A 12421-nucleotide genomic window follows, 5' to 3' on the forward strand; every position below is an offset into this window, starting at 1 on the left:
TTCTTTTTAAGGGATGCAGTTTTGTCGTTTCAGAGTCTTTCCTCAGCCATGCCTATAATTTCCACTATACGCTTTGTGCCAGTTTGCTGCTTGCTTTCAAAGGGTTACATAGCTATTTCATTATGATAACGAAGGAGCTCCCCTCTTCTCACCGAATTGAACTGGGTATGCTGAATTTAATAAAATGCATCGTTTGACCTGTTGATGTTTATTAAAAATACCCCTCTTTCTAGACTAACCCGGCATAAATTTCATACATCTTGTATATCTAAAATCTTTTTGCTCAAACTGAGCTGGAATTTAGTAACTCAAGGGGAAAAAAAAAAAAAGACAAATACTGTCACAGTACTAATAAAATGAGGAGATAACAGCCTGAAATTATGCAAATTTTTTTGTTTTTCTTGTTGGTCTTGATTTGATTTGTGATTTCAAATCACCGTGTTTAGTGGTGAGAAAGTTTAGAGAAACTCTTAATCCAAGTAGCATGCTGCACTTGGTTGTTTGTAATAAGGCAACATTATATAAAAATTGGAACTCTGTAAGCTTTGATTTGAGAAGAATATTACAATGGAAACTCACCTGAAAAAAAGACCTACAAAAAGAAATTGCTGCTGACTCAACTTGTAGTGTAACTTTTAAACAGACTTAGTTACCTAAGAATTAGGAAAAGAGCTGAATAGACAAGAACTGTTTCTATAAAGCTGAGTAGTTAAAATAGGCTTTCAGAGAAGCTATTTCTTTAATAAAGTTAAAATTAAACTCTTACAGGATGGTCTTATAGAAAGAAATTTAAGTTCTATGGCAATGAAGACTTCTAGCAACTACACTTGATAAAAGGGACTATGAAAATATTACATGAAATGTAATGTATGGAAATGTATGTTACATTTCTGTAGAATGCAGGTATATTAGAGAGCCTTGTGAACTAGGAGAGCGGTGAAAGTGAAAAAGGAAAATACATTGGTGTTATAAAGGATGATTTAGACTTTTTTCTCATCAAGCAGATACCTTTTTAGTCATGTAAAGTTCTATTTAAATCCAAAATATAGGCCTTTTGGAGTTTACATTAATTGTAGACAGTATTTATTGATTTTTTTATTGTTTAATTTTACCAATGTCAAAACTAAGCATTATGAAACAATAACATTGGAAGTTGAGATGTGAAAACTATTTTTAAAATGTGATGTGGTCAATTAGTGATTCAAATAAAGAATGTTTCACTTGTATATTACAAAATACACAGCTATTTTTAAAATTTTTTTTTTTTGAAGGAGGGAGTGCATTACAAATCTGTGCATAGGAAAATACCAGAAACTGAGAGTTTTTCTTTATAGAAGCAAAAACACTGCTACAGTTATGGTGCAAAGAATATTTCTGTGACAGTTAGCTTAATCTTGATATGGAGAGGAACACCCTATTAAAGGGATGACTCAACTCTTAGTCTTCCTTTTAAGGACAAAATTTGCTTTTTCCCAAATAGAGTCTGTTGGCATTATTGTTATAAGGAAAGGCTTAGGCTAAATCTTGATACTTAAATATTTCAGATAGGACCTTTAATTCCTGTAAACATTCCTACAAAATATATATGTAATGGAAAAAAGCTTGTCCATTGAGTTGCATAGTTGGGTTGTGTTTTTCAAATCTCATTGAGGTAACCAAAAACATTTTCATAAGCTTCAGTGGAACTTGAGTTAGACCTTTTGTCATTTCTGTGGGTAATTTAGCTTACCTTTAAGAATGCAAGCTTGAACAGAAATGCCCAAAATAAATATATGAAAAGAAAATTACAACTTAGGTTTAACATTCATTGTACATACTCTGCTGACAGTTTGTTTCCTGTGGTTTTTTTTAATTTCTTAAGTCTCTGCTATTATTACTCTGTTGCCTGATTTTTAAATCTTTCTTTTTCATTTATTTATTTTGTATATACATTGATTTAGATAATTGGTATAACAAAAAGGACTAATAATGTAAATATTAATTATGCTACTATACTCACCTTTTGCTCATGAAAAATAACTAATGCCTACCATTAACGCTACTTTTTCCAAAATCCATCAACAGTAAAAAAAAATAAAAAGAGCTGTGCTTCTGTGATGTCTATAAGGAAATTGAAGCTGTTTGGACTTTACAAAGTACACGGTTGTCATTTGCATCTATTTTTAATTTTCAAAGTAAATGAATTGTTTTATAGTGGAGATTTTATGTGTGAAGACGAAAAGGGAGTTGCAGAAGAGAATCTCAAGTCCTGTTTAAATCCCAGAATCGTCACTTTTTTTGTTTCAAATGAAATTATTTTCTCTTTAATTTTGTTTCTTCTGTTTGCTTTGCTATTGCTCTGTCATATAATTTTAACACAAAACAGTGATTTTGCAGAAGCATGTGCAGACAACTATTGGACTCTAACTGTAATTGAGCATTTAAGTATTATTGGTTTCAGGAAATAAAAATGCTAGCATAATGTTTATCACGAGTGATATCTAGAGACTACACTAAATTATATGCTTTCATGTACTGATCTAACTGCACTAATTGCTAGGCTAGCAATAAGCTTTTTTACTAACTTTAAGGCAAATAATAAATCACAGATGAAAAAAGGAGTGTAGTAACTAGTCATGTGTGTGCAATCCCTATAACTAGCCAAGGCCAGCATGCAGGTCCTTTATGAACGCCTTCTCAGAAGAAAATATCCACGAACCCAGAGAGACGCCTACCTAGGTATGTTTTCAAAGCAGGTGATATAACCCCTCAGATTTTTATTAACAATACAAATTATTTTATTCTTATTAATAACAAAAATTATTGTTTTCTTACTAATAATATAAAATACTATATTCTTTTGTAAACAGGAACACTGTTTCACCATTCAGCCATAGTGAACGTATGTTGAACTCTGATGGAATCTGCAGAATTGAGCTACTTATTTCTAAGCTGAATACAGATAATAAAACAGGAAATTATTACTGTTTTTTGGTTTAGTGTTGTTCTGTTTTACTAAACAAAAATGATTGAAGAGTTGAGTCAGTTGTCATCATTTAAATAAAACAGCTAAAAATTATACTTTTATTTAATTCATCACAGACTCAATTTTTTAGGTAATTAAAGACTGATATCTTTTCTTACTGAGAAATCTTTCAGGTTGTTTCTGGTATCTCAAGGCTTGATTCTTCCAAACACTACACAAGACATTCTCAAAACTTAAGGTGCATTTGTCCACATCTAAATGGCCAACACATTTTCTAAACTTGTTTCTGAGAGCTTCATGCATTTCTACATTTTGCGTATTTTCTCAGAAATTGTGCGAATTAGTTTGTTGGGCATTACGTTTAAACCTAAGTATAATAGATTAAATTACTTGAAAATCAATATATATTTACCAAATCTAGGTGGTAGCATTTGAAGACAAGTTGAGTAAACACACTGTTGCCATTCCGTAAAGCTGTGTTAATTATCCATATCCTAAATTTATTATTGTGGGCTTCAAGGCATGTTTTGTTGGTGTATGCTTTTGAGAAACATTGTGGGCTTTTTCCTTAGTGCTGTGTTTCAAAAACGAATTTAAATATAAATATTTATTACAGACAATTTTAGGGTTTATAAGTTGTTGCCTTGTTACTGGTACCTCAGATATAGAAGGAAATCAAAACATAGTACTAAATTATTATTTAATTGATCGGATTTCCTTGAGTAGAATAGGAACGATTAACAAGGAAAAACATCTTACCTGAAGGAATAAATCTGTTTTCTTTATGAATAAGTCATTCAAGGTTCATATCCAGTTTAAGCTGCCAAACCGTGGAAGATTGATTTGCTCTTGCCATTGAGCTACTGAGAGAAGGATCAATTAAAGAAAAGTTTTATTTGACTAAAATATAATTCCTCAGACAATTGAAGAATTGTGTTTATATTCCTGTAGCTTGCAAATTAGGTAAATAATATACCTGTAGAAAAATGGTATCTCTGTAAAATCTGATGTAGAAGAGGAATTGTGTTACCTTGGTTGTGAATGATGAGATTGCTTCTGAATAGCTGAGCAGCTCTCAATGGATAATATGCAAACTGTTTCATCTAAATTACAGTATTTTCAAGTGTAATGTTGAATGGAAAATTGGTGTTCTTGACAAGGTATCATGATAAGTGATTATGATACTCAATTGCAAACCTTTTTCTTATTAATTGTGTTCTGTCCTCAATCTCTGGAATTACTAAGAAATTATTTCAATGGGAGTTTATAATTTACTTGATTTAAAGTTTGTTGTGGCACTTAATATGGCTTCAAGTTTTATTTGATGGGTTCTTTCCACTTAATGTTTTAAAATCGTTTTGTGAGATAATTGGTTTTACTCTGCAACTTGAAAAGTACATTTTTCATGGATATGTCCTCTCATCTTTCCAGAAAACATAGATGTAGAAGTTCGTCTTACAGAACTGTGTGAAGAAGTAAAGGTACAGGGTTTTTTCATGTATTAAATATGTGAAATAACTATAAAAGTAATGTATGCTGATTTCATATGCTACTTCTAGGAGTAAACTGTCTGTTTCAGTGATAACATCCTGTATGTTTTTTGCCAACGCTTATTTCACCTCTGCTCATTCAAAGAGAAATTGCTCAACTGACTCCAAAACTTATCTGTTGATCTGGTGGCTTGGCATGTTGGTAGTAGCCATGGTAACTTCTGTATATCTTGAAATGGAAGATTTTAGAAAGGTAGATTACTTGTATTAAAATCACATTTTGAATTTTCTGCATTTATACTTTGAATTCATTGGTTTTGATGGTCTCGAGTAACAATGTGTTAGAAGATCAAGCAGTAGTAGTATGCTGTACAAAAGCAGATTCTCTAAGTCATCCCCTCATCTGGAAGGATTTGGCCTGATGCTGTCTCCTTCTTTTGTTTTCCATGCATTCTCAAGGAAATACTGTCTACTTCAGATTACTTGGATTTGTCTCCCCAACTTTCTCCTTAGTCAGAACTAGGCCCAGCTGAATAGCTAATTTTGATGTCATAGTGAAGTTTAAAGCAGAGGTTTTAAATTTTTTTTTTGAAAGATTGTCCATGCTTTGCTGCTGAGTGCACATCTGCCCAGCTTTTGCACAACAGTAGGCTTGTCTTTCATTACTGTAGTAGTAGTATAACTGCAAGGAAATATAATACTGGTTTTTAAAGGGTATCATTTGTATAACTGGAGACAGAGCCAGCACAGTTAGCTCTCTCTGGAAAACTAATAATCTTACTTTAAATATTAAAAGGTTTTTTAGATTTACATAGCTTCTGTGAATTCTTTAGTTTCTCCCTTAGCTTGCTAAAGTATGTTTGTATTTTTTCCTTTTTCACCTTTAAGTTCTTTTGTGCAGTTCTCGTCTAAAGTTCCTCATTCTCTTACTGCACTCTCACCTGCTAAGTTGGTGCTTCAGTATTTGCAATCTTTTTTTCGAATTGCTCTTTAATGTTGTTAGAGTTGGGTCTTTACTACCTTTACTTCTTAAAATCCCCTTTGCCTCAGTGCCTTATGTGCCTGCAGTTAAGTTTCTGAAAAATTACATTTTTGTAAAATAGCAGGGAACACAAGCCTAACAGTCTACATTTGATTTGTGTGGAACTATATCACAGGATTATAGTAGACTGTTAAGAAAGAAAAACTTGTTTTGCACTGAATTTTTCTTTGTGTGGTCTGGTTCTAGGAAGCCCATACTATAAGCTTCCTGATTTTGTTTAAAGAGTATGTAGATATATAGTTTCATATAAATGTTATTGTGAGTTGTGACTATTCTAAAATAGAGATGTCTTTATTAAATTTTTACAATTGTATCAAAGTTGGACTAACATACCGAGTATCAATATTCTGTTCTCTAATTCTTAATTCCTGTTCCTTTCAGGCACGCTATATTTTTGCATGTTAGAAAATAACAACAGTTGCAACTCAGTTATGGTTGCCATAAATGGAATTGTTGCTTTAATTTAAGGTCAGGAGACAAAAGACAACTGAATAATATTTAAAGCAACATAAAATAATCTGTTAGTGTTGTAACATAGATTAATTCAATTCTGATACTTAGATAAAACAGTTCTCATTTGGAAGTTCCTTTTTGAATTAAAATTCTTTTTTTTACTAAGATACTCTGATAAAGTACACTTTTTTTGATTCTTGTCTGTACATTATGGTCTCCTCTGTTAATCATATAAATATGTTTTCCTAACTTCAGAAAATGGAAAATCCTGATGAACTGGCAGAACTTATAAATATGAATCTTGCTCAGCTTTGCTCACTTCTAATGGCTCTCTGGGGGCAATTTCTGGAGGTCATTACCTTACAGGAGGAGGTCACAGCATTGCTAGCACAAGAGCATCACACGTTAAGAGTAAGTATTGACTCTGGCTTTAGGAACTCTGGCATGTTCATGTTCATGGTCAGGCATTGGAACAGGCTGCCCAGGGAGGTGGTGGAGTCGCCATCTCTGGAAGTGTTCAAAAAACATGTGGATGTGGCGCTTCAGGACATGGTTTAGGGGACATGGTGGCGCTGGATTAATGGTTGGACTTGATGATCTTGAAGGTCCTTTCCAACCTAGTGATTCTGTGATTCTGTGATTCTTACTGGGACACATTGTTATGGAAATATGTATCAAAATGAGAGTCCAGATTCTAATTTTTCTATTTTTATTTGAGAAAGTTAGTTGGAATCATAAAGGGAGCTGTTGTATTGCATTTGTTAGCTTGTGTATCATGTTGTTAGTGCTTATTCTTGGAATATAATACATAAAATACATTATTTATGTTTATGAACCAACTAATTCATTGATCTTTCGAATAAGAAATGCAGTTCAGAAGGCAAATTGCAGTCTGTGGAATAAGATGTATTTGTGCAGAATGATGTATTTTTCTGAGGAGCCATGCCTAGTGCCCACCCTGCGTTTTACTTCCCTACTGCATTTAGGCTGCCTGCTTACATCATAAAACAAAATGTACTTCGATTCTGAATTAAGAATTTATAACATTCATAAGCTTTGAAAAGTCTCTTAAGTGAGATTTTAAAAACAAGGAGATGTATCAGAAACGGTCTGACATGGGAGTGTGTATGTGTGCATATGTATAAAAATACATGTAGTGAGTACCTACACATGGTTGATCTCTATATATGTGTATATATATATAGTTGCTGTGGGCTTTCAACATGCAAAACCACAGCAATGCTCCTTCCCATAGTGAAGTATTTTCAAATATGAGCTAAAGCATTACCCTTACTTTCTAATACATGTATTTTTCCCTCCCATCTTTTGCGGCCATTTGAAGAAACCTAACATGTTAAAGTTTTCAGAGAGTAAGATTCATTAAAACAAAACCAAATAAACCATGACAGCCACCACCCCTACTCATCAAACACACAGCTTGATTTTTCAGCTGGCCTGGCATCTTTGCTGTCTGACATCACAATCTGAGCATTTGTCTCACACACTTTATAGAATACGTAATTTTAAGAGATTATCTGGAGGCACTTCTTGTACAGCCAGCTGCAGAGAGCTTGTTAGAAGGTCTGGTTAATGAGAATACACATTATCAGGGCTTTGTATAGTCACAATCCAAAACAAAGTCTATTTTAAGGCTTTATTTCTCAGAGATTTGATTTCTCACCAGCATTTCTGTCACTTGCATTAAAACCCTTTCTGTTTTGGTTCTGGAGGGGAAACTGATTATGAAGGATACTTGGACTGTGGTCTTATGTACAGACTTGATAAATCACACTGTTTAATGAGGGAATCATGGTTGTGGAAATGGCCTATTCTGGAGAATAAATGGAATCTTTCAGAAAAAGCTCAAGGCTTTTCTGTTAGATGTGCTAGCTGTAGGGAAGTGTGAGCGTTTTACCGGCTATCTGTAAATTTTACTTACCTTTCTGTGCTTTTCATAAAAATTCTTGAATTCTTCAAGTTAACCAGCAGAAGGCTTGAAATGAGAATACTGTTTCACTTAACCTGCACTTACATTCAACTGCTGGTATGGTAGTGTTGTACAAGTATATATTTAATAAAACCAAAAGAAGTATTAATACTTGTATTTTTACTGCTCCAACATTTAAATAAAAAAAAAATACTGCTAATGATTGTGTATTTAGCTTCTTAAATGTGGTTTGTTTTAAAATCTCTTTAAATCATTCTCTCTAGGTCTCAAATACCTTAATTATTGAATTTTACTGCAGTTATTTTAGGGAATACAAATCAAAGTATGTGAGTTGAGATATTGTGCATATTAAAAGTATTTCTGAGATGCTTTCCAGTTTTCACAAAACTTGAATAGCAATTCCCTTCCTCCCCCCCCTTTTTTTAAAAAAAGTATCATTTGACTTCACACCTGCATTTTTTCCTTTTCCAGTTTCTGTTAAGCCACCTGTTTTGTTATCTATCACTACACATAAATAAACTTGTTTCAAGCACCGCATCATATTTAATTTTTGCTTTTTTTAATAAGAAAAAAGCAAATTATACTTTAATAAAAACTAAAATATTCTGTTCTGGAGGTCTGAATCCACATTTGTAGCATAGTGGTGTGGGGATGAAGAGTCTTACATAGTGCTCAGTGTAGCTTGCTAGTGAGGGACACAGAATCTCTAAAACTCATGAGCCTTCTAAGTTGAGCTCAGACGTGACCCTTGTTACAACTGAAAAAGTTGAGCTTATTTTATTTTTCCAAGCAGGCTGACTCTAAAATTTGAATAATACAGCATCAAGAAGGAAATTCTACCTGAGCCAACTTACAGAGAACTAGTGATGTGTTGTCACTTAATTGTACAAGCACTCATTTTTAAATGTGACACTTGTTTTCTGTACTCCCAAGATGGGAAGAGCTTGTGTGAATACTTTTCAAATATATGTAATTAAAATGTATGTAAAAAGGTGTAGCTTCACTGGGCTTCCCACATGGCAGTAGAGCCGAAGCCAGCAATTCGTAAATTCAGTAAACCTTTAAATTAAAAAGAGATGGTAAATTTGAGCCTTGACATTTTTAAGAACATGTTTGGTTGTTGATTTTGGATCCTGTTTTGCAATGCTTAGTATAATAATTCATAATTTGTACTAATAATCTCTTGAGGATTTATATTCTGAGTGTCCGTATAAACTTGTTTTGGGAAACATGCAATAATTATGTTTCACTAGAGGCTTTATCAGCATAAGTCAAATGATGCAAGGTTTCTGGTTAGTGAATTTAGTGGAGATTTGAGAGATGACCTACTAATTCTCCTCTAGAGATAATATCTGTCCTTTCTGGAATAAAATTTTTGTACTATGTAAAATTCTGTCCTTCTAAATATTCCCTTTTATTTTGGAAATCAGTACTCTGATGTGTTCTCTACTGGACACTAAATCTCTTCATTTTTCCTTTTCATCTTGCAGTATTTACAGACTATACCCACCACAGGAAATCTCTCCCTGGGAAAGTTTAGTATTAATCTAAGATGAATGAACCCTTTTAGGGAATCATTCATTGGACTGGTTTAGATATTTAAATATCTATTATATATTAAAATATTAAAATACGCCCTAGAAATGCCGGTCATCTGTATTTGGTCAAATTACTTCTACCCTCTTTGCACAGATGCTTGTAAAATGAGTATTTCTGATGAAGTGTTATTAGAAAATAAGGTTATAGTAAAATAATAGATTTTAAGTATTTAAATTGTTTTTTAAATACTTAATTATTTTCAAATACTTTGAATATTAAGTGCTACGTAAAAAAAATCAGGAACACTTTAGATATACTAGAACACCCGTCAACTACATTATCACACTGATAAGGTTTATAACTGTGTTTTGTTGAAAAAAACCTGCTTAGTGTGCTATTTTATATTACAAAAAATTTGCACACTAAACTACTTCACCTGTTTGTTCCATACTGACATCTTCTGGTAGGTCTGCACATGCTTGTCCAAAATTATTTCTTTCAGTTTGATTAGTCCTAAAATAATGAGAACTGAGAACTAAGATCTCAGACAGTCGCTCATAAATGTGCAGGGACTGAATGTATATTCCACAGCAGTTTTTCTATTTGATTCTTCCTCCTCTTCTGTTTACAATAGGAGGACCATAAAAACCATAATTTTGAGAAGTCTGTAGGGACTAGAAGTAGAGAATACAATTTCCTCCTGCAAAGTCATTGTGGAGTTGGCCCAGGTCGGTAGCGCCTGAGTCACTAGCACCAGCTGGTAGTCATTCTGGTTCTGCAGAGCCCGTTTAATGTCATCCTAGCGCACGCCTCGGTCCTTCCATAAGTTAAGCACTGATCAAACATAATAAACTACTGTTGCTTTGGTTTTTTTCTCTCCTTAATATTAATTTATGTGAGCTTTTGAAGCTTGCTTTCAACTAGTTTTATACTAGTGCTATTGTGCTAAGAGATGTCTGGAGCTGGTAATCAGATTTTATTCAAAAGTACTGGAATTACTTAAACTAACCGTATATATTGCAAACAATAAAAGCTTGCCTTTTCTGTTTAGGAGTGGCAGAATTCTAAAGATCTGGTGTCCATATAACTCCAGTTACTTTATACAGGAAAGTGATTGCTCACATCTAAAGTAAAAACCACCTTGCTTGCCTTGTGGGAACCAGCATTATGCTCTTTTCTTGACTTGAACCACAGACATCTGGTTCAAGTATATGCCTAGTAGTATTGGCCAATATTCCTGTTAGTATTTGATTTCCTATTACCTGATTGATTAGGGTTTTTAGTTCATTTTTAAATTGCTTAGTTTAGAACCATAACCAACCCACTCTTCATGATCAATTGTTCAAAAATCTAGTTTTTAACCTTTAAAATTGTCTTTAAGTCTAACAGTCTTCTCCCTTTCTGGGGAGAAGGTTGGGGATTAGCTCTGACAAAATGTATTTGGAAGGTAGATATCTGTTTAGAAAAGCCTGATGGCAAAACATGGAGGAGTACTTAGGAACACCAATTCTAATCCCACATAGAGTCATAAAATCACAGAATAGTTTAGGTTGAAAGGGACCTTTAAAGGTCACCTGGTCCAAACCCCCTGCAATGAGCAGGGACATCTTCAAGTAGATCAGGTTGCTCAGAGTCCTGTCCAACTTGGCCTTGAATGTTTCCAGGGATGGGGCATCTACCACCTCTCTGGGCAACCTGTACCAGTGTTTCACCACCCTCATTGTGACGTGTGTATACAGAAACTCCTAACATAATTTCTGAGGGAAAGCAGATACAACTTTTGTGTGGGTGTCTGGTTATTGGTGAGAGTGGAAGTTGCATTTACAAGAAAGTGTTTAATTTAGTGTGTTCTTTTTACTTCAAAACATTTGCCATGACTACTCACAGATCATCATGGCTTAAAGATTATCTAGTTCCAACCCACTGCCATGGGCAGGGACACCTTCCACTAGAGCAGGTTGCTCAAAGCCCCACCCAGCCTGGCCTTGAACATTTCCAGGGATGGGGCATCCACAGCTTCTTTGGGCAACCTGTTCCGGTGCCTCACCACCCTCATGGTGAAGAAGTTTTTCCTTATATCTACTCTAAATTTACCGTCTTTCAGTTTAAAGCCATTACCTCTTGCCTTATTACTACATGCCCTTGTAAAAACTTATCACTGAGTGATCTTATCACTGATATTAATTTCATATAATACAGTAAATTTAATTCTGGGAGGCGGAGACAGGACTTTCAGCTTCTAGTGCAGGTTAGAGATTGGGGGTTTAATGTTTGTGATTTGGGGTTGGGTTTTTTTCTTAAGCACCTTGGAGTGCTTAAGTGCTAACTTTTTTCCAGTTTTTCTTTTATTAAAAGAAGAAAAAAGGTAGAAGTAGAAGCTACAGAACATAAAACTTCATCCAGATACTCTCTCAAAGGATATTTGGCAGTGTATCAGGAGAGAGAACTAACTCTCCTGCAAATGCTTATTTCTGAATAAAAGTTAATGTCGTTCTGGAAGTCTGATGTTTGCCAGTTAACGCACAGGTTTTTCCTAGTGTCATGTCTGTGCTCAGGGTGGATGTAGATGCTGGCTGTAGCTCTGGGTGAAGTGAAAGCGCTGAGGGAACTGAACTAGGTCTGATGCCTGCTCCACCAGATACACTGCAAATTCTCACGGTCTGTTGGGGAAAGAAGAAGACCCAGAGTGTGTTGAGGAAATAAAGGAGCAGAGGTCCAGGAAGTGATTGGTAAATAAATGACTGATTAAGTAGACTAGCTACATATGTGGTTCTCAAAGTGGGATAGAAATTTTGTTTTAATTGATATAAGCAAATTGATGTTTATGCCCAAGTTAATGTACAAGCAGTTGCCAACAGGTGCTGTACAGCACACTCTCTCTTTGTATGTCTGGTTACAACAAACAAGATAGTGTCATACTGCATTGAATTTCATTTTTTTTCATGCAGATAATTGGGCAGCTGCAAAACTAAAAGGTCTAAAAA

At 34.2% G+C, this 12421-nt stretch overlaps 1 protein-coding gene across 1 annotated transcript in view; it reads left to right on the top strand.

Annotated features, from left to right (window-relative positions):
- The window catches only part of FAM135A (family with sequence similarity 135 member A), a gene marked incomplete at both ends in the record, with an annotated part of 72097 nt that overhangs the window by 31389 nt on the left and 28287 nt on the right, over nt 1-12421 (top strand). Inside the window, 4 exons of the mRNA XM_081998223.1 lie at nt 12-165; nt 2641-2718; nt 4397-4446; nt 6206-6361. Of these exons, the coding sequence (XP_081854349.1) occupies nt 12-165; nt 2641-2718; nt 4397-4446; nt 6206-6361 (438 nt within the window). The remainder of the gene's footprint in view (nt 1-11; nt 166-2640; nt 2719-4396; nt 4447-6205; nt 6362-12421) is intronic.

Source organism: Phaethon aethereus (assembly GCF_964289735.1).
Source record: "Phaethon aethereus genome assembly, chromosome: 3".
NCBI classification, from domain to species: domain Eukaryota; kingdom Metazoa; phylum Chordata; class Aves; order Phaethontiformes; family Phaethontidae; genus Phaethon; species Phaethon aethereus.